The 26,233-nt window shown below is 44.0% G+C and overlaps 1 protein-coding gene across 2 annotated transcripts; it reads left to right on the forward strand.

The window, feature by feature from the left end:
- Positions 1–10: 10 nt before the first annotated feature.
- On the forward strand, positions 11–25,852 carry LOC144114933 (calcium load-activated calcium channel). Of its 2 annotated transcripts, none has more exons than XM_077648964.1 (7): positions 11–174; positions 316–393; positions 460–519; positions 597–643; positions 8,847–8,914; positions 10,303–10,447; positions 10,668–10,818. In XM_077648964.1, the coding sequence occupies exons 1-7, from the start codon at positions 114–116 to the stop codon at positions 10,683–10,685; spliced, it is 477 nt and encodes a 158-aa protein (XP_077505090.1). In that variant the 5' UTR covers positions 11–113; the 3' UTR covers positions 10,686–10,818. The 2 variants fall into 2 exon arrangements, with proteins under 2 accessions (XP_077505090.1, XP_077505089.1); XM_077648963.1 differs by lacking the exon at positions 10,668–10,818 and adding an exon at positions 25,719–25,852 and having other exon boundaries at positions 13–174.
- Positions 25,853–26,233: the final 381 nt, after the last annotated feature.

The raw sequence follows: 26,233 nt of genomic DNA on the forward strand, positions 1-26,233 counted from the left end.
TAAAAACTTGCAAGCAACAGTGAAATTAAAAAATAAAGAGGGCAGCAGTCGGCGTTTTTGTCGTGGTAACGCCCGTAGTAGCACACGCTGGATATCCGCGATTTGGTGCAGAAATGTGGTCGGACACTTTACTTATACTCGTAATTTCTATCTTCACTGCCCTGCTGAGTGAAGGTACGTACATTTGATTGCAGTGGATTTCTAGACCTAGCTGATAGCGCTGCGTGAAGGCGATCTTGGTCGACTGCTTATGAATCTGCTAAGTTTGCCCTTGAGTTTATGTTCCGAGTCGGTTTCTCGTTATTCGTATGGCAGGTTTGACTTGGCTGATGGTCTACAGAACCGAAAAATACCAGAAACTTAAGGCAGAAGTTGAGAAGCAAAGCAAAAGACGTAAGTGATTGTTTGTGTGCTGATTTTCTCTAAGGTAGTTACATCTTGGCAATTATCTTTTAACAGTGGAAAAGAAGAAAGAGGCACACGGTGAGGCAGCTGCCCGACAGCAGAAAAAGAAAATAGGTAACTAGCTTCCATTTTCTTTCGATTGCGCGAGACTTCCTTACAGTATATTCATTTATCTGCGCGCGTACTTGCAGAACGGGAGGAAGAAAAGCTGAAAAACAACAACAGGGACTTGTCACTTGTGAGTACATTCAGTAGTTCTATTCGCAATTGTCACGTACGGTGCTGCCGCCTCCGGTACCGCGCCACCTATCAACGACAGAAAGAAACACTTTGCTCTCCGCGTGCAGCGAGAGAACTCGCCACCGAGCCCCACTCTTTGCTTCAACCGTGGCGTTATCTCTGCTCGAAAGATGCTGAGCTGTTCCGAGCCATTCCGCCAGGTGATGCCTTGCTCCAAGCGGGCTGAGTTTATCGTCGATGTCGCGCGCCGAGTGCCAAGCTGTGTTGCGCTACAAAACGCGAAGCCTTTCCTTTGCTGCAGGCGTGCAGACTATACGTTAAGCAGTGATACCGATAGGCCTGCGGCGAAAAAGTGGGTCCGTGCCCCGGCGCGCCTCTGCGCGTGCCGACCAAGACCTACTGAACTAAAGACCTGCACATTTGGCACTGCTCCAGCGCGCACCTTCTAGTTCATGCCTTTTGCCGCTAGGGAATGGCACCTACGGGCGGCGTGGCGCTACAATTAACCTGTTGAGCAAGATGGCGTCGGTTATTTTACTTCAAGGATGTAATAGTTTTGTCATTTGTCTACGTTTCGAGTATTCATCCATTGCCTTGTCAAAGATGCCGGAAAGTCTCACGCATGCATGCGCGCATACAGAATATTCACCGCTAGGATTTAAAGAAATGTCATATTTGCATCGTTCATTACTAGGTTTCAAAATAAGACGACAAATGCACAGGGAGGCAGTGAAAGGAGCGAAATCATTTGTCGAAAGCAGACGATGATGATTATGACATACGATGGATGGATATGGCTGAACCCTTTAAATCGGGCGGTGGCTCAAGCCACCTAGCCACGTCTTGTGAAATTTTACTCCTGTCTTGCTTTTAGCCACCATTCGTATAACCTTCGCTTGGTTACTTCTAACCTCTTAAAATCCATTTTCCTTTCACTATCCCTGAACCCCAATGCCTTGGGTAAGCCAGCCCCGCTGCTTTCCACTGTAAGGTGAAGCCCTTTACAGATAAGTATCAAGTGTTCAGCCGTTTTCTCCTCCTCTCCCCACGCAGTGCACAACGTGTCTATCTCGTGGTTTGCATGTTTGTAAACAAACGAGGTGGCGCTGCAGTCGCTAGCGAGTTCGTGGTAGGCAAAAGGTCGGGGAGTGGCGTCGCGGATAGGTGTTGAGCGCGGGTTTTCAAGGCTTGTAGGCGCGTTTACAGTTTCTGCGAATCATAGCAATGGTCGATGCTTCCAACTTATTAATTTGTTGAAGTAGATGAGCTCGCGTTGGCCACGTGCGGCCTATAAAGAGAAATAGTTTGCCACTGTGTATTGTATATATGGTTTGTAGTAAACATGTAGAAAGCGTTCCTGCCGTTTATTTATGCGCTAGGCATTGAATAAAACAAGTTTCGACAATCTGCACTAGCCGGAATGATTTTACTTCGGGACAATAGTGAGGGGAAGTGCTGGCCTTGTTTCGTCGGAGCAGACATGCGCTCGTCGTCTGCTGACATACGTACGTGTCGCGCTGTGCGAAAAGTGGGGACAGCGTCGTGTCCCTGATCTCCTGTCTCGCTTAGCGCTGTTTTTAGCCGCATGACCACGCACCAGCCAGGCCGACTTGTCCTCTTGTTAAGCTGGTCGATTTGGTGAAAATTTTTGATTTCTAGAATTATTTTCTTTCCTAGCCCGAAGTCTAGTTTCGTGACGAAAAATTATAGCAAAATATTGAGTACAAATTTATAAATTACGCTTTTTAGAAGTGTGGTCGTCAAAAAATTGTGAGGTAATTTCTTTGATTTCAGTGCCGCATTTCTTTGACCAAAGCGAAAGCGAAGATGCCATAAACGAGGGAATAAACTTTAAGGTTCGCTTTGTGACCTCTCACATTTTCTGCGACTGGATCACTCACTTTCGTAATTCGCATGGAAATCAAATGATTCCATTTGTCGCAAACTATTCCTGAGACTGAAGAGCGTAATAAATCTCTCGATTTTTTTCTCTACACGTGCAGTACTATGTTAGTTATTTCTTGTAAGAAACGTTTTCATGCAACTATGCATGCATAAGTACTGATCATATAGAAAAAGAACTAATCGCGTCATTGTACAGATCAGGGCTTTATGTACATGCTGGCATAAAAAAACTGCGCACTATCTACTCAATTATTTGAGACCTTGGGGGGACTTGACGACGGTGTTAATTAAAATTACCCAGAACTGCACCAGGTATAGCTATAAAAAAAAAGAATTACTGAAACAAGCGTAGGAATTTCATATTTGCACCAAGTTTAGTTACATATCGCATGCATGAATAACGAAAACACTTTTCATTGCCGTGTCGGTCCCCTCTCAATCTCGCCACGTGTCTGTTAGTAGCACGCCTGCGACTGCTTCTTTCCAAACAAGCTTCACGATCATGTACTACCTCATGAAACATGACACATGCATGATGCAATGAAAAAGCATATGGCGTTTAGCACACTTAAGGTACGCTATTCTAAGCACACCAACACGACCGCGCAAGATTGACACAACTTACCAGACTTCTTTCTACTCGAATGAAATAATTACGTCGTCATATCAAGAAACAGTTTCAAGTAAATATTAAATGTCATAAAACGCGCCATTAAAACGTGCTGTGCTATTAACAAAAAAAACGCATTCCTTGGGGGCGAGTGAACCTGTCGGCGCCCCGTGCACTCCTGCTCAAGGTGATAAGTACGTGTGCAGCTGCATGTGTCTTTTTTTTTCCTTGAGCAATTATCAGCCTACTATCCTGAAGTTCAGGTGAATGAACGCAGTAACTTGCATGCTATTAAGTGCATTGAGTGGCAGTGCCATCGACTCCCAGACTTCGTGCTTTACTACCGTGGCCCAATGCCTGTTAGCCAGTTTCCGAATGCGGCATTTATGCGCGAGAAACCTATCGAGGCTAATTTAATATTTTTTTATGCTACTACGCGGATCCAGCAGTGACGCAGCTGGTCAATACATGCTGCTTCTGCAGTGCACAGGCTTGAAGCAGCCGCCGGTAGCTGCGGCAGCTGCGGTAGGCACGGGCAAGCGGAACCTGTTTTGCCTACCATGCGAAAGTCGCTGCTAACATCAGTGCCACTGCATCTTCGTGACGTCGTGGGGTGAAGGAGGTCCATACGTCTTAGTCCGCAAAACTCCAGTCCTGGCCTCAAACAACGAAGAGTTTCCCCTACAATTATCATAGATATTTTCTTTGACAATTTTCTGTTTAAAGGTCCGGTATGTTCCCAGTGCCGATTTCGTCAGCATCCCTGTTTTGCACAGAGCTCTCTGTTTCTTTAACCTTTTTCTTAACCGATAATTGCTGATTTGCCCCCTTACTGCTGTCCAGATATTTGCTTGTCAATTTTCTAGTTCGCTTTCTCCATTTCGTGTCAACATTCTTTATATACAGGTATCTGAAATCTTCCCTAGCCCACTGCTTTTCCCCCATTTTTCTCAATCGTTCCTCAAATGCTATCTTACTGCTAGCCTCTCTGCTCTCGAAAGATGCCCATCCCATATCACCCTGTACCCCCTGATTTGGTGTATTGCCATGTGCTCCCAAAGCTAACCTCCCTACTCCCCGTTGTTTAATTTCTAGCCTTGCTTGAACATCTGGCCTCATACACAGGACCGCATTACCGAAGGTCAGGCTAGGGACCATCACCTCTTTCCAGGTCCCTCTTACGACCTCATACCTATTGTAATTCCACAGTGCCCTATTTTTCATTACAGCTGCATTCCTACTAGCTTTATTCATTACATACTTTTCATGCTCTGTTAGATACTCAGCACTGTTATATACCCACACCCCAAGATACTTGTACTCATTCACTACTTTTAGCACGAACTCCTGTATTCTATGCTCGCCGCCCTCTTCATTAAATATCATAACTGCAGATTTTTCCTTACTGTACTTGAAGCCTTATCTATCTCCCTCTGTACTGCATATGTCTAACAACTTCTGCAGGTCTTCCTTGTTGTCAGCCATAATCACTATATCGTCCGCGTATATTAGTCCCGGTAATGTCTGTTTAACCCATTCCCCTTGCTTGAAAAAAGATCGGTTGAGACCTAGTCTGCTCCCCTCTAGCTTGGTCTCCAACCCTTGTAGGTACAACATGAACAACAAAGGGGACAGGGGACATCCTTGCCTAAGCCCCCGCTGTATCTCTACAGGCCCTGATACATTTTTTTCCCATTTTATGAGCACTCTGTTACCTCTATATATATATCTTTTAAAAGATTAATTACTCCATTTTCCACATCCAATGTGCCCATTATGTCCCACAAATGCTCCTGAGTAACGTTGTCATAGGCTCCCCTAATATCCAGAAATGCTAGCCATAAGGGCCTGTGTTCCTTTTCCGCAATTTTCATACACTGTGTCGATGAAAATAGATTGTCCTCCAACCTCCTTTGTTTCCGGAACCCATTCTGTAGTTCCCCTAACACCCCCTCGTTCTCCACCCAAGCCTGCAGTCTATCCTTTATAATCTGCATCACCACCCTGTAAACCACAGATGTCTCTGTTATGGGACGATATAGTTACTTACGTCTGCTTTGTCCCCCCTTTCCCTTATATATCATGATCATTCTGCTTAATCGCCATTCATCGAGGATTTTCTCATCCACTATCAGTTTGTTCACTACCTGTATTAATGTTTGCTTGGATTTTGGTCTACCATCTGGTCCTGTTGATGTGCCACTAGGAACCTTCTTCTCTGCTCTTTCACACTCTCCTTGCTCAAGTGAAGCTATTGCTGTAACCGGTCTATCCTCCTTCGATAAATTATGTACCACGTGCTCTGCTGTAAACAGGTCAGCGAACAGGTCAACCAAGCGCCCTCAACGGCCAAAACGTTAACGAAAGTTGGCGCACGCAGTCCTACAGGACCCCGCCAAATGTGCAGGTCTCTAGTTCCGTAGGCCTTGGTGCCGACACGCATAATTCCGGACGCTCATGCTAGGTAGCACGCATAATCACTGATCTCCACTAGGGGGCTGGATGGCGTATCAGGCGCCCGAAAGTGAAGTTACCGGAAGTAAGCAACATCGTCCCGGAAGTCGGCCTTTAGCAGTGCACAAAATGGGGCATCAGCACTGTTGTTCAGTTTCCGTTTCCATTTTCCCCTTGACATTTTTTTTCTTTTTGTCATTTCCTCTTTTTCCACGCAATGCCTACCTGTTGCGCTGTCAACTGTATGAAGAGACCAGCAAAGTCTTCAGGAAAGACATTTAAAAAAGAAGGGTTTTGTGCACTGCAATAGTACGATACTAGCTGACGACAGTACGTCACTACGCACAGCACGTACAGAGCCTCGTCTGCTCAGTTCTGTGTCATACCACTGCGCTTTATTGTTATGCACGTTCCTATGCTCTAAGCCCAAGTTATACCATCAGTGAGGGATAAATTTGAGAAAGAATAGATGGAAAACTTCACCAGGCAGCTGACTGACAGTGAGCATTTTGACAGTGACCACATCAGCACTTGCAAAAGGCATGGCACTGCTTTCCGAACGGAGTGCGTAAGGTACTGTTTCGTATGGTACCAAATTATGCCTGAATGGGCTCTTATTCATGATATCCTTGCGCTTGATATCACAGCGCTTGTCCTCCATTCCTCTTTCTCGGCCACAATTTCTATTGCGCTGTGCACATCGAAAAAGGCACGCTCTGCAGTATTCGTCCTTGTCAGTTATTTCTCTCACACTATGCTTCTCCAAATATGCTAATGATTAGCCCGGCCTGAAATTGTTTTGAGTGCTTCTTGCAGGTACAGCTGTACAAATATGGGTGTGCTATAAAGTTGAGTTAAAAGCATGTCTGGCATGTTAATTATGTCCTAAAGCGATAAGCATCACCAGCTATCGATGAGACATCTGCTGCCCTCAACAAACTATAGCAGCTGTATAACGAGCGACCGTTCGAAGGACGGGTCTCAGATTTTCTGCCGTTGTTCGCCTTTTCTTTGCCATGCAAAAATTTAATTTTAAGATGTCATTCCTCTAGTGCTCCTTTATGCTCTGAGGACAAGAACCAGACAAGGATGTAGTGTATTATTTTATTTTATTTATTTACAGATACTGCTGTCTCTGGTGAGAGATTTTGCAGGAGTGGTTACAAAATGCAAAGAGGAACAGGGTATTATGTCATAATATGAAAAGGCAATGGACTGGCAAACTCTTCAGGAGGCAAACTACGCAAGGCAAGGTTGTTCCAGATTTCAGTCTACATGGGAAAAAAAGAAAACTTGAAACAGTCTAAAAAAGTTTTGAAAAGGCGCAATATTCAGGAGGTCAGTGCGTTGTGTACTGTGCGAGGGTTGGGTTATGAATGTGATGGGGGCTGCAGTGGATAACAGTTGATGGACGATCCTGTGCAACATGACGATGTGGTCACACACATGCCTGTGCTTTAATGGCTGGAGCGACAATTCTTTAGCACGTGTAGGTGGAAAGTTATGGTCGTGCTGATGACAGATAAATCTCACTGCTTTATTCTGAATGGATTCCAGTTTGTCGATATCACATGCGCAGTGCAGAGACCAGACAACTGAAGCGTATTCAAGAATGGACCGTACGAGAGTTTTGTAGGAAGCTAATTTGCACTCTGTAGTTGCATTTTTTAGCGTGCATTTTCAGCGTCCTCGGAGGGAGCTGGCAGTAAGGTTCATGGAGGCAGGTTTCCCGCGCAACTCCACAAGATATGCACCTGGGTGGCGATTTCTCGGTGGTTACAATTTTCGCAGGTGGGGCCGTATTCCCCGATGAGTGATAGTCTAGAATGGCTAAGGATCGAGTGTGTCTGCAACCTGCGGAGCATGGTGGCTTGCGCTCGATTTAAGTCAGGGTGGGGAGGCAGGAAATGGCGTCATGTCTCTCTGTGGAGGTTAGTGATTTCGGCAAATGTCTGGGGAGCCTCGGCAAGAGCATCTGGATCCATGCGGCCGGCCGCCAGGTTGGTTAGGCCTCAAGCTAGTCGGTCGACCCCTTCGTTTCCAGAGCTTCCCGCGTGGGCAAGTACCCAGACTACGTTGATCTTATGATCAAGTGTGCAGCTGCGAAGGATGCGTGCAGCGGGGTGGCAGATAAAACCTTCCAGGTAAATTTTGTATTGCTCTTTTAAAGTCTGTTAGGACTGTGTGCGTACATGAGTCTGCTGTGGCCAGCACAATGGCAGTTTCGTCTGCCACGATGGAGGAGTGGGCTTGTACAGTGGCGGTGGTGACGAGAATGGATTGTGGCATGGTTACACAAGCCACGGATGTGGTTGCATTTTGCCGTGCTGCGTACCTGTCGGCAAGGTATGTATCATCCAGTGCCTTGAGCTTTGTGCTTGGGCTTTGAGCTGGTGGTACATATCGTGGTGGCCAGGTAGCATGTATTTGGGAATTAGTTTGATGACAAGGTGCCTGTGGACCCCTATCGGAAGGGGGCCATGAAGTGGACGTCGCCTATGGGGTTGACGTTGAGACAGTCAAGCATGAGCTGGCTGTGCTTGGTGCCGGAGAGGTGGTGGGTTTGGGCGGTCTTGTGTGCCTCTATGAGTTCTGTGAGCGTGTTGCAGATGCCGAGTTGGAGGAGATACGGTGTGCTAGCGTACTGGGGCAGCCCCAGTGCCGCTTTGTACGCTGAATGTATAATGCTGTTCACAGCTTCCTCGTTCTTCCGGCAAAGGTGATAGTAAGGGTAGGAGTAGACTATCCTGCTAATGAGGAAAGCTTGCGTGAGCCAACAAAAGTCGTCCTCCTTCATACCTCTGCGGCGGGTGGCAATGTGACTGATGAGGCCGTTGATCTGATTAGCTGTGGTGTGGAGGCGCTGAATGGCTTCTGAGTTTTGCGTATTCTTCTGTATTAGCATGGCCAGAACGCGGATGGCCTGGACCGGAGGTATGGGATATGTGTCGACTTGGAGCTCAACAGGCTCTTGCGGGTCGGGGACGGGCAGGTGAACTCGTCTATCCGTGATGGCTAGCACTTCGGACTTCGTGGAGGAGCTTGTGAGCCCGTTCGCCTGTACAAAGGCGTGGACTTTGTCAAGACGGGGCGCTCTCTCCGGTGGCTTCACTCGTGCTCGCCTCGGAAAGTGGGAATGCGGCATCCAGCCACCTAATAGACATCAGTGCAAATGCTTGAGTCGTATGTTGTGCTGCGCATTAAACTTTGTCAAATTTTTCTTTGTTCACAGGTGAAAATGAAATCAATGTTTGCAATAGGCTTTGCCTTCACAGCGCTTCTCAGCATGTTCAATTCAATGTGAGTACATTTTCATATCATACTGTATACGTAGTACATCCTGGGCCCCAGGTCAGGGTGGGCAAGTCTTCATAATATGGGCAGTGCTGCCTAAATCACACCTAAATGCACATCTAAATCTCCCGACCCTCTTTATAAGCAAATTTTTTTTGCTTCAGTCTGTCCCTTCCTAAATAGCCATCTACACCTCAGCCTCCTGCTGTGCCCACTCCACATGAGAGTTTTCACCAGTAAATGCCCTTGCTGTGCTAATGGCTCAGTTGTGTCTGTACCCTGCTGTCACCACCTATGTAACATTGTACAAGCAATCAGTATATCCAAACTAGCTTGAAAACTTGCACGCAGTTATCACTTACCACTTTTAAAATTGTCACTTCCCCATGGTTGCATGAGGCGTGCACCGTCAGTTTGTTTCATGCAGAATAACATTTGTTGCATGAATGATGGCAGTGTTCTGTGTTGTTCTGCAAATAACAAAGAAAGGCTACTAGTAAAATTACCATCCTGTGTGCATGAGCACAAGTAAGGCTTTTTCTTCACATCTGAATGTGATATATTTTTGGTAATGAAATGTGACTTTGGAGCTGCTACCATTGTTTGTTTGTTCTTTTTCATGTTACCTTTAATTTAAACAAATCTGTGTTCCCAACTACTGCACTTTTTATTGAATTGATTCATGCATAAAGTTGGTAAAAATGAAATGTTAAATGCTGTATATCTAGCAAGTATGATAGTATCCATTGGTCTCAGGTAAATAATGTGAAATGTGTACAGAGGCAGGGCTGGCTCTGAACACTGCAGAATGACTGCATAGCACTTAAAACAACTTGTTCATTTTGGTCATTTTGTCAATATTTCATTTGGTCTAACTGAAGTTGTAAGAATTGTTCATTAAGTCAATGCTTTTATGTTTGTTGTATCAGCCTGCAATTTCTATGCGGATTTTGGTTTTATATGCTTTGGCATTTATAGATGGCTACATAACAGAATTAGTGTCTCACTGTTTCCCAGCCCATGGCATCAGCTGTTTTGTTTAATAATTTCACTTACTGCAGTAGGCTGTGATCACACCAGTGCAAGCCATCTATAGGCACACTCATTGTCAATATTTGTGTTACGAGAGCACTAATGTTGATTGGTGATGAACATGCATTGGGCTGTGACTGCATTACAAAAATAACTGGAAATGAGATGAGAGGAGACTGGATAGTGCACAGTGTATTTTGCTTGAAACCTTGACTAGATAGCTGGAACTGTAAATGCTCAGGATAAAAATCATATGAGAAGTTTCCAGCACAGTTTTCTGCTACTATGCAGGGCTATTACATTTGCCGTATATGAAGTTCTTTATATTCCGACAGGAGCTATTGTGCTTATTTCTGTTCCAGCTTCGATGGCCGAGTGGTTGCCAAGTTGCCATTTGTTCCAATTTCCTGGATTCAGAGCTTGTCACACAGAAATCTCCCAGGGGAGGACTACACTGACTGTTCCTTTATCTTCCTTTACATTCTCTGCACTATGTCCATTAGACAGGTGAGCAGCAGCTAAATACCATAGTACCATGATAGCTCTTCTGTGCGAATTCCTAAAATTTTAGAAACACTTCCTGCTGCTTAAAGAATGTGTGCGAGGGCTAGGTAACTCGAAATATTTGTGTCAATTGCATTTAGCTTGTTTATTTTTTTACCTGTTCTAATCACTTCAAAGGATTGGGAGCTATACTTAATAAGGCCCCTATACTCCATCTCGCAAGTCGTTTGCAGTGCTGTGAAGGCTGCTGCGATCTGAACCTATCAGAACTGCGTGTGCTGCTAAACGTGTACCTCCATGCCACTCACCCCACGACTGGTGGATCGATCCTTGGGAAGGAAAGAGCAGCAGTGTCCAGCTGCTGTCTGCAGGAGTCTTGGCGGACGTCATGTTCATGAATGGCGACGCACCACTTCGCATCCGGTCCTCGCAGTGCTGTGTTTGTGCGGACTTTCTCTGTTATTTTAACCACTGAATGAACTCTCACTGTGCTTTGAAAACACCATCCTGAACTACATTTTCAATTACTGCAATAATTGTTTGAAAAATAATCACAACACTGCTCAAATATTTTAGGGACTATTTGTTGTCTGCCTTGGTCCTGATTGCACGAGAGAGTGCTACCTTGCACTCTGTTGCAAACAGCTTGTGAGATGAAGTATAGTTTCCAGTGATCTTGCGAAAAATTGTGGATTTTGGCATATTTTGCAAAATTTTGTGCTAGCGGCCACATTCTCTTTTTTTTTATTACTATATAGCATTTGTTGATATCAGCAGGAATGATAAGATGATGGGTGATTAATCATCTGAATTCGTTTGGAAGGTGAAACCTAGCAGAGAACAAATTTCCTCCAATGCCTTGACATGCTTGGTCCCCCATTTGCCAAAGCAAGCTAGTGTGTGAAGCACTGCGGCTGTGGCAGCAACATGCTCACATGCTTGTGTGGGAGACATAATGCTGGTGAATTTCGAAAGCAGTACTGCTGTATTTGCACAAATACTGCGCGAGATTTTTTTCTTGAATTATCTGCCCCAGAAGGCACCTCGGATTATATTTTGAACCAAGTTACGAATATAGGGCAATTTTCTTTCTTTCTACTGTAGTTTGAGATACCTACAGCGAGCTTACCTACTAGGCTTGTGAGCTGCGAGGAAAAGCGAGCTTCTCGACAATCTTTGGCAGCTCCTCGTTACCTTGGCTGATTGAGGTGGAGTGTGTTGCGCGCATGAGCGAGAAAAGATGCTGCAAACATCCAAAGAAGGTGTCATGGGCCATCGAAAAAGGAGAAGGCGGTGAAAGAGCCGTGAGAAGTTGGGAAGGGGAAAAAACAAAAAAAGACCATGCTAATTAAGCTTGCAAGGGTGGTCGAACGGGCTAGTTGGTAGTTAATTGGAAAAAAACAGCCACCTTAAGACAAGGACTGAGGAAGATATAATGATATATCTTCCTCAGTCCTTGTCTTAAAGTGCGCTGTTTTTTTCCAAACATGCTAAGCTTTGCTGCTTAGCGCATAAATTTCTGTCAAGAACCAGTTTACTGCACGCTGTGCTGCGGTACTCTGCTTTTTTGTCTGCATAGTGTACAGAAGTTACGGTAAACACAGACACACTATGCTGTGCTAAGTACATAGAGTAAAGACACAGTATTTTGCAACATCTATTTCTGTATTGCTTTCGTGCACGGCAGGAACTTCTCTGCGGCGATGGCTGCTTTCATGCTGTTGAGTGCAGCGGCAGGCAAGAGCTTCTTCAGCTATAGCACTTGCAGAACTACAGCTGGCGTGTGCAGCACTAATGCTTGCTCCAATTAACTAAACCATTAGAAAGTTCCGACGTCATGTCACTGTGTCTCCCAGTATCTCCTTCTTTAAGCTGCACGGTGGTTCTGGCATCAGGCAGGGTGAAAGTTTTGGCATGATGCCAAGTCTGGCTCCCACTGTCATCTTCTCCTTAGTTCTATCTTATCTTAGCCATCTTAGTTCGATCTTATAGTAGGCCCCATTATGCCTCTGGTGTCACGCCAGCTGTGTCGTCAAATTACACTGAAGCTTGGCTTAGGGGAAGGGCTCTGTAAAACTGCTCTCTCCGTAAAAAAAAAGAGAGAGAGAGGCTGAAAGAGCACAGAGCTGTGCAGTACGAAACTCGAAGCAATGAGGCAAGAAGTGGTGGCACAGCAACCGCTGCTGCACGAATATTGCAGATTCTGTATACTCAGTTCGTGAAATTTAAAATTTTTCACCATGGAAAATTAAAGCCGTTATTTATTGAACAATAGCTGCATGATATTTTTTTCAATTCCAAAGGACTTTTCATTATGAAGATTAAAAGATCACTGCCTGCACATGGAAGCCTGAATGGAAAGATTCGACTTTCTATCGCACAGTGCAAAGCAATCAGTAAATGTAACAGACTAAACTTTAATGCCATGGTTAGGGTGGCATTGCTGGAGCAGCCTGCAGCTTAATGCTTCAGCATTTCAGATTGTATAGCCGTACTGGCACTAGAAGTATGGTCAAGTACTAGTAGAGTTGTGCAACTTAATCTTTGCTGATTATTTTTTGGGTACATTGAAGGTTATAAAGCATTCTCTGTTCCCTCACCCCTCCCTTTGTGCTTTTGGTCTGCACAGCCTGTGAACTGGTCTTCTTGATCTTGTTTGCACTACCTGTACTCGTACAGCAGCAGTTACTGAAATAAATTATCAGTACAGCAACTAAAAAAATTATGTAAAACAGTAGTGCATGTACAAACACAGCAACAGTAATAAAAGCTCAGTGAACTATTATGCAGTTGTCACTGTCGGCAGTGGCGCAGTTAATGAAGGAAAGGTGTATGGAAACCAAACAAAGGCTTAAGCAAGTAGAGCAGTATTTATGGAGCTAGTCAGTGTTAAATAACAAGAAACAAAAGGAGGGAGAAAAGAAGTCTGTAAAGTTGCATTTGGAACCTAATGCACAGTTCACTAATATGCAATTCGCATCTATTGGAGTAACTTAATTTTATTGATTTAGATACCAGCTTAATAATCATTATGAAAAATTAGGTTTTTTAGGCCATTTATGTGTTTACATAACAGCCTAGTGTTTTTCAGTTCCACTGGTAAGGTATTCCAAAAAGAAAATAGTAAAAAATGAACTGTTTGCTTCCCATAATTGGTGCATACTTTAGGTACCATTAGGTTCCTGTGGATTGCTAATCCCGTAGCATTAGTGTTTGCAAGCTCTGGCTGTGGTGTGGAAGGAAATGAGATGTCTATTGATTACCTTGTAAATGAAAATACCAAGGTTATGTTGAACAAACTCAACTACGGAAAGAATTTACAGGGAATGGAGTAAAGACTGAGAGTTATCTAAAGAGCTGAATATTAGTATTTGGACTGCTTGGTATTGAAATTATGTAAGGGTGTCAAATACCAGCATGAGATACAATATGTGAAGGAGTTGTAAAGTGCTAATCATGTAGACTAAGTAAAGTATGAACGAGTTCTGATTACAATTCTTAAGCCATAAGAAATCTTGGGCCTAATGCGAGCTATATGGGAGTGAAATTTTAAAATGGCGATCTAATTCTACTAAAATAATGGTGACTCACTGACTGAGGTGAAGTTTCCTATGCAAATGGGAAGAACATACATGGTTTGCCATTAGGGAGAGGTGAACAATACAAACTTAGTTTTATCAGCGTTGATCTGTAACATATGCTGAGAGCAATAGGAATATAGATTGGCTAAGTTGCTGTTAGAGGAGTATAGGTGGCAATTTTTCCTCATGTTTTTCTTTCAAATGATGCGTTCGACATTGGAATGCATGGATCACCCCGTGGTATTCGCCTATGACCGCTAAATAATTTATAATTGAATTTCTTCTTGATGCTGCTTTGTTTTAGTTTTCATCGGCCGAATGATGGTGTGGCATGTAATCGGTGTTTAAGTCATGCGAGGCATGAAAAAGAAAATGGCAATATAACTGCCGATATGTCATTTTTTGTCATTCCAGCTCTTGATGAAGGCTGGCTTAAGTGTTGTAGTGAGTTAGAGCTACATATTTGGAACTATATTTTAGGTTTTTTTGTGGCTCACGTGACCTAAATACAACAATTAAATGTCACAGCCGTCATTCGGTTGATGAAACCGAAACTGGAAGAAATTAAATTATTGAGTGGTTGCAGTTGAATACCACGTGATGAACCATGTATTTTAAATGGCTAATGCGTCATTTGAAAGAAGAAAACACGCAATTAAAATTATTTATTTATTTATTTATTTGTACATACTATCGGCCCAATCCGGACCAAGGTAGGAGTTGGTACAAGCATGAAATTGAGGTAAATGCAGGCCAATATGATACAATCGAAATACAATAAAACAAACAGTTTGACGCAAGTGCTGCTATGCTTATGCTTTATTTTGTGGTGTTGTCAGTGTATAATTAGGGCCCTTCGTTTTCGGGTTTTATTTTTTCGAGAATTCGGAGGGCAAAAATTGGGAAATATTTTTCGACCTCAAATTCGGGTGAAAATCGGGTTATTCAGAAAAAATTTTTTAAAGTTCGGGTTTTTTGGGGTCATATTTTACAGCACGAGACACATTTACTATAGTAGTTCATTTTTCTGCTGGACATTTTTTGCTCATTATTTCATAAAAAACATGGAACTCGCAGCTTCCACTGAAAAAATGTTTACCAATGAAGATTTCTTTTTCTAATCTATTACAAATATTTCGTTGCGTGTTACCCATCTCCTACAACACGCTGCCACGTCTGAGCAAGACCGGCCTTCCTTGTATTTGCAGAATGTAAAAACATTCAACATCACAACGACGGTTTTAAATGCGCAAGGTCCTTGGGTTAGGGTGTCATTACTGTGGGTCGTGCTTTTAATACACCGACTCCATTAAGTCGTCTGGTTGGTAGCCATCTTTGGGCACTCACTTTTAAATCGCCCTTTTCAAACGTATCCTCAAATTCATCCCTCAGTCCCTAGTTGACCGAAGATACCCCTCTGAAATAAGCACTAGATATCCACAAATTTTCTTTGCGTTGTCTTCGGCTTTGTGAACTGGAAAGCCAACATCGTCCAGAACGCTTCAGGGAGAAATCAGGTTTAACTCAATTTGTAAGAAATATGTTCGGGGCGCAAGAATCTGGAAACAAAGGATGCTATATATCCCCTCGCCAATGAAATTGCTGAAGGAAAATTCTTGTGTGTAAATCACGATCAGCAGACCAAGCAAAAGTGATTTGCAAAAAATTATGCAAAAAATATTCATATTTGAGCATATTTGATTTGTGTCCACATATGTGGACATAGCGCCTCAAAGCTGTTACGTGAACGTAAACACTGCAATATTTGCTTGCCTCCATACCTGCCTGTATCACCTGTCCCGAAACGTCGAACTTGCGAACGGCGCACAGTTGTGCATTTCTTCGGCATAAAGAATGACAGCCATCTTGACTGTTGCCATGAACGAGCACCAGGCGCTTACCAGACCAGGAGCACAAATGACGATTGATAAAGCACTACGTTATAAACTGGTAAAACGTGGCCGGCAGTCGTCAGATGCGTTAAACAGAGCCAAAGAGAAACTATGCGTGAGCGGTGTCGACTCTTCCATCAGCTACTGACACTCACCGAAAGCGCTGCCGTTCCGAGTGGCGGTGCCACTGCAATTAGAACAGCGGCCCTTTCATCAACTATCGACACTCTTGAGCGCAGAGTGTGCAGTTCAAAGTAAAAAAAGAAAAATTCTTCCGAGCAAGCATGCAGAATAGCCGAATGCTACTGGGTAGAGCCGTAGAGCAAACACAAAATTGCAACCACGCTGTAGCATCCCTGAATTCTTGTTTGTCTCACCTTTATTGCTGGTGCCATGCTTTGGTTTCGATTGTAAGTCGACCCCCCACTTCAGATTTTCAAATTTAAAAAATAGGTCGACCTGCAATCATGTAAATACAGTTTACAAGATATTATCTTGCTTAATCTTGGATATCTACGCTGTTGAAGTATTTCTGTTAAGAAAAGAATGAACTATATCCCATTTTTGCTTTGTATTATTACGACAGCTTAAAATGCGGTGCTCGAAATAGTTTTTTTTTTTTGCTCTTCTCAATTTTGCAGGTAAATTATTAGTAAACTGCTTGTATCGGCTTGGCAATTCAGAGTTAAGGTTGGGACTTTGTCTTCTTATAAAGGTTTTCTTTTTTTCTCATTTAACTAAGAAGGGTATCTGTTATCCACGGGTTTTGGGGCAAGGAATATTTTAATGCGACAGCGTTAAGGAGCTCGTGTCACAGAAAAGCCGGTGTCGTCGGCGTTGGCCGTGAGCGAAAAATACCTCCTATTCCGCGTGAGCGAAAAATACCTCCTCCTCGTGAGCGAAAAATCCCTCCTCGCAATGTACGCCACTGCCCCAACAGATGGCGCACGACGGCAGCGCCTCCCGCTCGTCTCGTTCGGGCTCAGTGGGCCGTGCGGGCACGCAGTAATCACGCGGTGAGCACCGAACAACGCAGTGCACATCCAAAGCGCGTTCACCACGAAGCTTGCGGCTTGCTATCCATTTGTTCGGAGCGGAAGCTATGCTGGCGTTCGTGGCATTGGGTTTGTCGAGAACGATGTGCCGACGTACTACGACTTCAACTTGAGTCCCGCACGTTTCGGCAAGGCGCCTGGCAGCGCTTCTACGTAGTTTGCGGCTCTGTGCGTCCGTTTCACCGTACGTAGCAGAGCGATTTGTCTAACGGGCAAGGCGTCGTGCCGAACGGGCAATGGCGTTCCGTGGACTCCCTAGCAGTGCTACAACATGCTGTCACGTTCCACTCTTAAAGGCGAAGCTTAAGCGTCCTCCAATTTTTTCTTTTGCATTTGTGTTTTCATGAATAAGAATGAACGTGAAGGTAAGTATCTTTAAAATTGTGAAAATGCCTGCTGGTATCATAGATTGACATTACCAAGGACTAGTCAGTGTTAGTGACTGCGCTGTAACTGTGCTTTTGAACCTCTCCTTGTCAAGAATTACTTTTGTATAAGACATGATATTTGGTTTAGTGCTAAACTGAATTAATATGGGATAATGAATGGATATGTCAACATTCAGTACACCAGCATCAGGAGGTGATAAGTTTGATAGAGCACGATCAGTTAGGGCATTACTGTTGTCAGCAGTGCAGCAAGTTGGAATTGAGATTAAGCCTTCGAAACTGAAAGCATGCAAAAGACTAGCATAATTGAAGCTGTTAGTAGAATTTAAATCCAGAAGGTTTATATTTATATCGCCAACAGTGATGGCATTGCTGCTTTGACATGACAGGGTCCTCATTTTTTGTCGAATAGCTTTGCAGATGTCTGTTACAGACAATGATGATCACCCCTATTCTTGTCTGCGCAAAAGAAGCAAGTAATGATTTGGACCAATGTGTCATATGATGTCCTTTTGCCTGTGTGAAGAAAGTCTGAAGTGAAGCAGCAGGCTGTGCCCATTGCATTTGCAGTCCAATTTCCATTACATTGTTTACAATTATGAACTTTGTGGACATTGTATGAAGGAATGACATGCAAAATATTGTCGCAAGGCATTGAGAAGCTCATAGAATAGGGCTAAGCGGTGAAGCTTGGACAGGACAGTCAGCAACAATGAAATCCTTGATTAAACCACTGGATTCTCTTCCGCTTTTTTTCAATGTGCATACAGCTGTACCTCATTAATATGGACATTTTGGTTATCGAGAAAAATTTGTTCATAAATTGGAATCATCCGTAATAATGGATCGTGAAGAAAAAATATATCTGTGCATAGTGATGGGCAGTTAAGTGGCAATTAGACAATTTTGGCAGCTCATAGTGTTATCCTAGTCGCCATTGTCTTAAAATTATGTGGTGCAGTTTGAAGTGCCTAGTGGCCCATGAGGCACGTGATGGTTTCTTATGGCGTGGTGACGTATCTCCTGCTACAGCTGTTAATTTTCCACAAACTGCTATTATGCACTGTCGAGCCCCCTTATAATGAACCCAACAGTCGCGTGCATTACATTCGTTGTATCCGAGGTTCGTAGTAAGTGGACATCTCATGTTACAGCCAAAATACAAAATTGGACTGTGTAAATCCTTTATGCATTTCTACTTATTCAAACTAGAACCTATTACAGTGCTTTTCAAGCTCTCCAGTACAGTCACATGCACCTTGCTGATACCCTTGCTACCAACAAACTGGTTCAGGGGTGCAGTTTAACTAATCGCGATGGAAGTGCTCACGGTAGCAGGTGGTAGGTCGACCTCCTTGTTATCATCCTCTAAAATTCCTAGCAGCGCGAGAGTTCTCATACTTCGCATGCTATTCTTTTCATTAGTGTATGGCTTGCCAATGTTAGTGTCATCATCCACACCAACGAAGTTTTACCAGGCGACATCAGGTTGGGCTAGCTGTGCATCGGCGACGTGTTGCTACAAATCCACATACGTCTGATAACATGGTGTTAGACAGTGTACGTCCTCCATCATTCCTGGCTCCTTAAACGCTGCCTTACGGAAGCAATTCTTGATGTGCTCTACAGTCAGTTCCATCCACAGGAGGCCCTTATCAGTACATGGTGGGGAGCAGAGAAATTCTAAATTGGATGTCTCAGCATCTTATCCGTCAATTGCTATCAGTATCCTCTGGTGACGCGGTGCCAACAGGACACCTTGAGCATGTGAATTATATGCCCATGTCTAGTGGCTGGTCTTAGTAATCGTTAAGTTCGATGGCAGAGGAGCGTGGTCTCTATAGTGAGGGAAGGGAGCATGGACTGCTCCGCAAAATTGTCCAGCACGGGAAGGACGTTCCTATTTTATTTTTCACCATTTCATGGTCGAACTTGACATGTCACCTGAAATCCCGATGTCCCCTCTAAACTTCTGCCTAGTGGCAAACTCGTTGAATAAAAAAAAAAGTTGCACTTCATTCAGGCCATTGTGTCGTGCATGTAACATACACGAGGATGCACTTTGCTAGTCTTCCCGATGACAAACGGCGACCATCGTTCACTTCTGTTCATGTTTGTGCACAGAACGCCACTAACTCAAAGCTTACTGCACTTTCCACCCGCTCTATGCGTTTTTTTTCAAGGCATGCATTTTTGGCAGCCTCATCTGGTACAAAGTTTTGTCAGCATTACACCAGGTGTTTCAGGGAGGATTCAAGTAATTTTCAAAAATAAGCTTTCTGGGGTAAAAACATGGCTTTTGCGGCATAGTATTATTAGAGTTAGGCGCCTAGTTACAATTAGTGATTTGTAGTGGGTCATTACTAATAGCCATATCAGTTTTTAGAATTTAGAAAACGCGATTACCCTTGACACTGTGGCTTGACAAAATTTGGCATTTTTTGACTAGTTATGTACACTGGAAAGGTTGCTTCGCCTGCATGCTTTTCGAAAGTGCTTGTATTTTGGCACAATATAACCAAATTTTGTCGAGGCACAGCGCCGAGGATAATCTCGCTTTCTAAATTCAAAAAACTGATATGGCTATTTCTAACGACCGGCTACAGAGAGAGAGAGACGAACGGAAAGGCAGTGAGGTTAACTAGGCAACGCCTGGTATGTGAAAAGGGGAACGGAGGGAGAGATAGAAAGGGGAGAGAGCAAAGGGAGATCACTTTTCCACGTGTCCACTGGCCATTACTTGCAGGGTACACAGGGCACACACTGATAGTTCACAACCATGCATTCAGACCAGAGTCCCTTAAGAACTTGAAAAGTGCCTTCAAAGCTGCCCTCTGCGATGAAGACTTACTCCAAGGGCCCAGAATCTTGGCCTCAGTAAGGGGCCGAGGATCTAAGCGGCGGAGTGTTGCAGCCAGGAGGGAACGCTCACACTGATACCGAGGGCAGTCACAAAGTAGGTGTTCTATTGTTTCATCGCATCCACAGTTCTCACACGCAGGAGAGTCTGCCATTGCGATTAAGTGGGAGTAGGCGTTTGTAAACGCCACTCCCAGCCACAGGCGACACAACAGCATAGCATCGCAGCGGGAGAGGCCGGACGGAGGACTGAGTTGAAGTAAGGGGTCGAGGCGGTGCAGACTTCATGCGGAGTTTCCAGGAGAAGGCCATGACGCTAAAATCTCAATTCGGCCAAGCATTCACAGATGTCTTGCTGCGTCGGCTTTGTCAACGGTATGTGGGCGATGTTGGCTTTGCCGTGAGCCGATCGAGCTGCAGAGTCAGCTGCGTCGTTTCCAACAATGCCACAGTGTCCCTGTATCCACTTGAAGACAATGTCATGACCCTCTTCCTGTGCCTGGTGTTGAAGATGTCTTAATTCAGCTACGAGTTGGATCGTGATCGCCATGGTGTAAAGCAGAATTAAAACATTGTAGGGCTGCTTTTGAGTCGCAGAACACAGACCATTTGTGGGTGTTTGTGCACCAATGTACTGCACAGCCGTACGAAGAGCGGCCAATTCTTCCCCGGTGGAGGTTGTCCGATTCGAAGTTTGCTGGACAATACTGGTCTGTCTAGCAGGAATGACCGCGGCGTAGGTTGAACTTGTACCCGAGACCGAACCATCTGTATACACATGAGTGCGGTCACTATATGCGGCGTGGAGTAGGTAAAGCATCAACTGTTTAATGTCCGGTGTCGATAATTTCGATTTTTTTGTTATGCCCGGAATTGTAAGACGCACACATGGCTCCCACAGACACCACAGCGCGGAGGAAGGCCGTGCTGCTGGGGTGAACTGTGATGAGATGGGCGACTGGTGGGCTGCTATAACCTTTGAAAACGATGCGTGTGGTCTTTTTACCACCACTGACACAAGGTGGTGCTTTGGAATCCTTGTTAAATGACGTATGTGGATCCGTAGGGTGTCAAGGGTTACATACGCTGAAAGTGGGTAGTCCTGGGCGATAGCAATGGTAGCAACTGTTGATGCGCTGCGAGGGTGATTCAGACATGTGCGAAGTGCCTGACCTTGTATAGTCTGGACGGCACACAAATTCGTCTTGCATGTGCCTGAAAGCATGGGTGTGCTATACCGCAAAAATCCCAAAAAGAGTGCTCTGTACTGCTGCAGCATTGACAGAATCGACGAGCCCCATGATTTTCCGCCAAAAAACCTGAGCAGGTGTGTGATAGAGATTAGCTTTTTATTTACAAAGCTGCAATGCGGGCTCCACGATAAATTCCGGTCTATGATAATTCCTAAAAAACGATGAGAAGCACGATAGGCAATGGCATAGCCGTCAGTAGTTAGCGGATAATGAGTCATATTTTTCCGGACCGGCTACAAGTCTCTAATTGCAACTAGGCGCCTAACTCTAATAGTTCAAAAGTTGGATTATTATAAATACTCGCACCCTCCTCTCAAGCCAGCAGCATGGTTAGAATTGGAGAGTGGTTCCTGTGATTAAAAAATATAATTCTTGACACAGCCAATTATCCTCGTAGTTTCTTTATTTAACATAAGACTGCATGATTGATGCTCTTCACCCCCCTTCCAGAAAAAGAAAAAGCGCTATTGTGAATGACGCCCGGCCCGCATAGCAGTACAAGTTTTAAGACTCCTGTTTTACACTAAAGGCGCCCAATCAATGTGCCTTACAATTTGGTATATTGTGTGAATCGCTGTGGAAAAAATCACGGACAATTTAGCGTGGTTAGGCCAAAGGCGGATTAGGTGCGCTTGCTCTTTGGTTTTGGTTCGAGGCTCGGTTTAAGCGGGCAATGTGCTAGCGGAGTGTTATAGATCCATTGCACACGGATGGAAGCTGATGAAGACGATGATGTCCAAAGCACATTACGCGAGACTGGCAGCTAAACATGCGAGATGTTCGGCTGCAGCAGTGATATAGTGATCTTATGCAGTAGCCAGTGAAGCTGATCTGTTCGTGCCGCCATGGGTTCGAAAACCACTCGGAGCCATAGTGTTTTGCCACATGTTTTGCATAGTTTGCCATAAAGCCTGCTGGCACGTTGCCCACAACCCAGTGGGCAAGTTGCCGCCTACCAGCCTCACTAAAAACTCTGCCGCTTGTGCTGTGTTAAAAGCCGCAGCTGTCAGCAGACGAAGTACAGATAAGTACTAGCAGCGTGGCTTTTTGGGCTTGTTGGTACATAGTTCCAATACACTGTAGCGCAGCAAAAGACGAGGACACAAGAGACGAGAGACGAACACCACGAGCGCTAACTTCCAACAAATTTTGTTCTCCTGAAGCATCACATTTATACACCAGAAAACAGTAATCACACGTGCGAACAGTATCGATTTCTTAGAAAAACGAGCTCTTTATCTGAGAGGAGAATGGAAGGTGTGCTTACACACGAGCGTCCTGACCTATTTATCTTTTCGGCTTCAATGATTTCGCGCGTTAACCTTTCTCTACTTTTTCCTATTACAAGACTTTTATCAAAGAAAGGCTCACAGGGTTTTGACTTGCATGCGAGAATGTGGTCAACCAGCGATCCGCCTTGCCCGTTTCTGACGTTGCGAGCGTGTTCCATTAGGCGCTCGTTCAGACATCTCCCCGTCTGGCCGATATAGTGTTTCCCGCATGACAAGGGAATTTGATATACAACACCTTCATCGCATGTGACGTAGGGCTTGTGATGCCTAGTTGCGCATCCGCGCGCTTTGTTGGTGTTGGTTTTTCCCAGTTTGCACAACGTTGCAAGTTTTTTCGGCGCTGAGAACACGACGGTCGCATTCGCTCGTTGACCAATTCTTTTTAAATTGTGGGAAATCTTGTGTGGATAAGGTAATACAACAAGGTTTTTCCGTTCACGAGGAACTGGGTTTGGATTACATTGATTTTCTGGTTTCATTCTCTTAACAAGTTTTTCTGCAACAGAAACTTGAACATGGGAGGGGTATCCGGCATTAGTAAGCCTCTTGGACTGCTCTTGAAAACTATCGGTCATCATGTGCGGACAAGATTTCTGGAGAGCATTTCGAAAACATAAATTGACAATACCTCTTTTTATCAGTTTTGAATGAGCGGAGTGATATGGCAGCATCGGCTTGTTGCTTCGCGGCTGGTAGGCCCAGCATATGTGATGAGCGTGAAAGGTGAAGTTAATATCTAAAAATCTAATGGAGTTATCGATGGGCAATTCGCATGTTAAAACAAGCGGTTTAAAATGTTCTGTCATGGTAGTTAAAATGCTATGAGCCTTTGACTAAAGTGAGCCTTGGTCACACTTTACAAGAATAAAAAAGTCATCAACAAATCTAAATACCTTGATTACGTCCAAGCTGTCAAGGTGGCTGGAAACAGCCTTGTCAAGTTTTGTTAAAAACAGATTACTCAGAATTGGCGCTATGCACGACCCGATGCATATTCCTTCTTTCTGAAGGTAGGGTTTTCCTTCCCAGTTAATGAACGTTGACTGCAAGTAAATAGCTAAAATTTCTAAAAAACTGCTCGCTGACAAACTGCTTGCCGTGCATAGCGCTAATTCTGAGTAATCTGTTTTTAACAAAACTTGACAAGGCTGTTTCCAGCCACCTTGACAGCTTGGGCGTAATCAAGGTATTTAGATTTGTTGATGACTTTTTTATTCTTGTTAAGTGTGACCAAGGCTCACTTTAGTCAAAGGCTCATAGCATTTTAACTACCATGACAGAACATTCTAAACCGCTTGTTTTAACATGCGAATTGCCCATCGATAACTCCATTAGATTTTTAGATATTAACTTCACCTTTCACGCTCATCACATATGCTGGGCCTACCAGCCGCGAAGCAACAAGCCGATGCTGCCATATCACTCCGCTCATTCAAAACTGATAAAAAGAGGTATTGTCAATTTATGTTTTCGAAATGCTCTCCAGAAATCTTGTCCGCACATGATGACCGATAGTTTTCAAGAGCAGCCCAAGAGGCTTACTAATGCCGGATACCCCTCCCATGTTCAAGTTTCTGTTGTAGAAAAACTTGTTAAGAGAATGAAACCAGAAAATCAATGTAATCCAAACCCAGTTCCTCGTGAACGGAAAAACCTTGTTGTATTACCTTATCTACACAAGATTTCCCACAATTTAAAAAGAATTGGTCAACGAGCGAATGCGACCGTCGTGTTCTCGGCGCCGAAAAAACTTGCAACGTTGTGCAAACTGGGAAAAACCAACACCAACAAAGCGCGCGGATGCGCAACTAGGCACCAGAAGCCCTACGTCACGTGCGATGAAGGTGTTGTATATCAAATTCCCTTGTCATGCGGGAAACACTATATCGGCCAGACGGGGAGATGTCTGAACGAGCGCCTAATGGAACACGCTCGCAACGTCAGAAACAGGCAAGGCGGATCGCTGGTTGACGACATTCTCGCATGGAAGTCAAAACCCTGTAAGCCTTTCTTTGATAAAAGTCTTGTAATAGGAAAAAGTAGAGAAAGGTTAACGCGCGAAATCATTGAAGCCGAAAAGATAAATAGGTCAGGACGCTCGTGTGTAAGCACACCTTCCATTCTCCTCTCAAATAAAGAGCTCGTTTTTCTAAGAAATCGATACTGTTCGCACGTGTGATTACTGTTTTCTGGTGTATAAATGTGATGCTTCAGGAGAATAAAATTTGTTGGAAGTTAGCGCTCGTGGTGTTTGTCTCTCGTCTCTTGTGTCCTCGTCTTTTGCTGCGCTACAGTGTATTGGAAGTACTAGCATTTCGTGGGGTGTGAAGTCATAATAGGAGATAGGCCATCAAGCCTTGTGATGCCATCTTGCATCTTATGGACTGCTAGGTGCTTCTAGCTGCACCGCAAAATTCATTAAAAATAATGCTTACTAGGATAATGTGCTTGGAGCTGTCAAGATTGTTTATTTTGCATTTCACTGCGCACCGCTATGGATAATAGTAGACTTAGAACCATCGCGAAGTTCTTTGTCATGTATGAATAAGTAGCTCACACTGTTGGGCAAAATTAGACTTTTGTCAGTTTTTTTTTTCTGAATATTTTTCTTCACGATTCAGTACTATGGACAGCTCGCTCTATGGGCAGTTTTGTTTGGGGACCAATGAACAATGGCGCGACTGCGCATATAACCTGACTGTTGGCATGAAACATGCATTTTTACAGAAAATATAAGATGTCACAGGATCTCTTACACTGTCACAGGTGCCGAGACGTTACTGTGCTCTACACATTGCAAACAAACAAGAAAAAAAAGGACACCATTTGCTACATAAATACACAGAATAACTTCTTCATGTTCATGTTGCCTTTTATTTGCATGCTTGATGAAATTGGAGGATTTCGTGCTATTATCAATTTGCAGTTATTCATTGTTGTTTTTTTTTTTCAGAATACACAGAAGCTGCTTGGTTTTGCTCCATCACGAACAGCAAACAAGCAGAGTGGCACCCTCTTCTCACCAGGGCCACAGCAGTTGACTAGATAACAAACTTGTGTGAATAAAGCTCTAAAGTGTGATAACTACCTTGTGTATGGATGAGTTATTGAGGTGGTTGCCCAACTTATTAAGCTATGAAGCAGCAGAATTGATGTCTAGTGTAAAATAATTAAACTGAAGTTGAAGAATCGGCTTTAGTAGTTGTCCCATCATGGAAGATTCACAGCATGAACAACATGGAAAGTGGAAAGATAGACAAGCGCACCACTGAAATTACGAGTGAAGTTAAAACATTTTCCGCACTCATACATCGCGTAAAAATGGCATTAGCAAATTGAAAACACGTTAAGCTTAGAAATCAATGTATGAAAGAAGTGCAGTCACTTCTCCGACAGACCATGGGCATGAAGGCAAATGTCTTTTATATTCAGTCTCATGTGCCTCCATAAGTATTTAAGGTTAAATCT

This window comes from Amblyomma americanum, chromosome 1 (assembly GCF_052857255.1).
Source record: "Amblyomma americanum isolate KBUSLIRL-KWMA chromosome 1, ASM5285725v1, whole genome shotgun sequence".
In the NCBI taxonomy this organism is placed as follows: domain Eukaryota; kingdom Metazoa; phylum Arthropoda; class Arachnida; order Ixodida; family Ixodidae; genus Amblyomma; species Amblyomma americanum.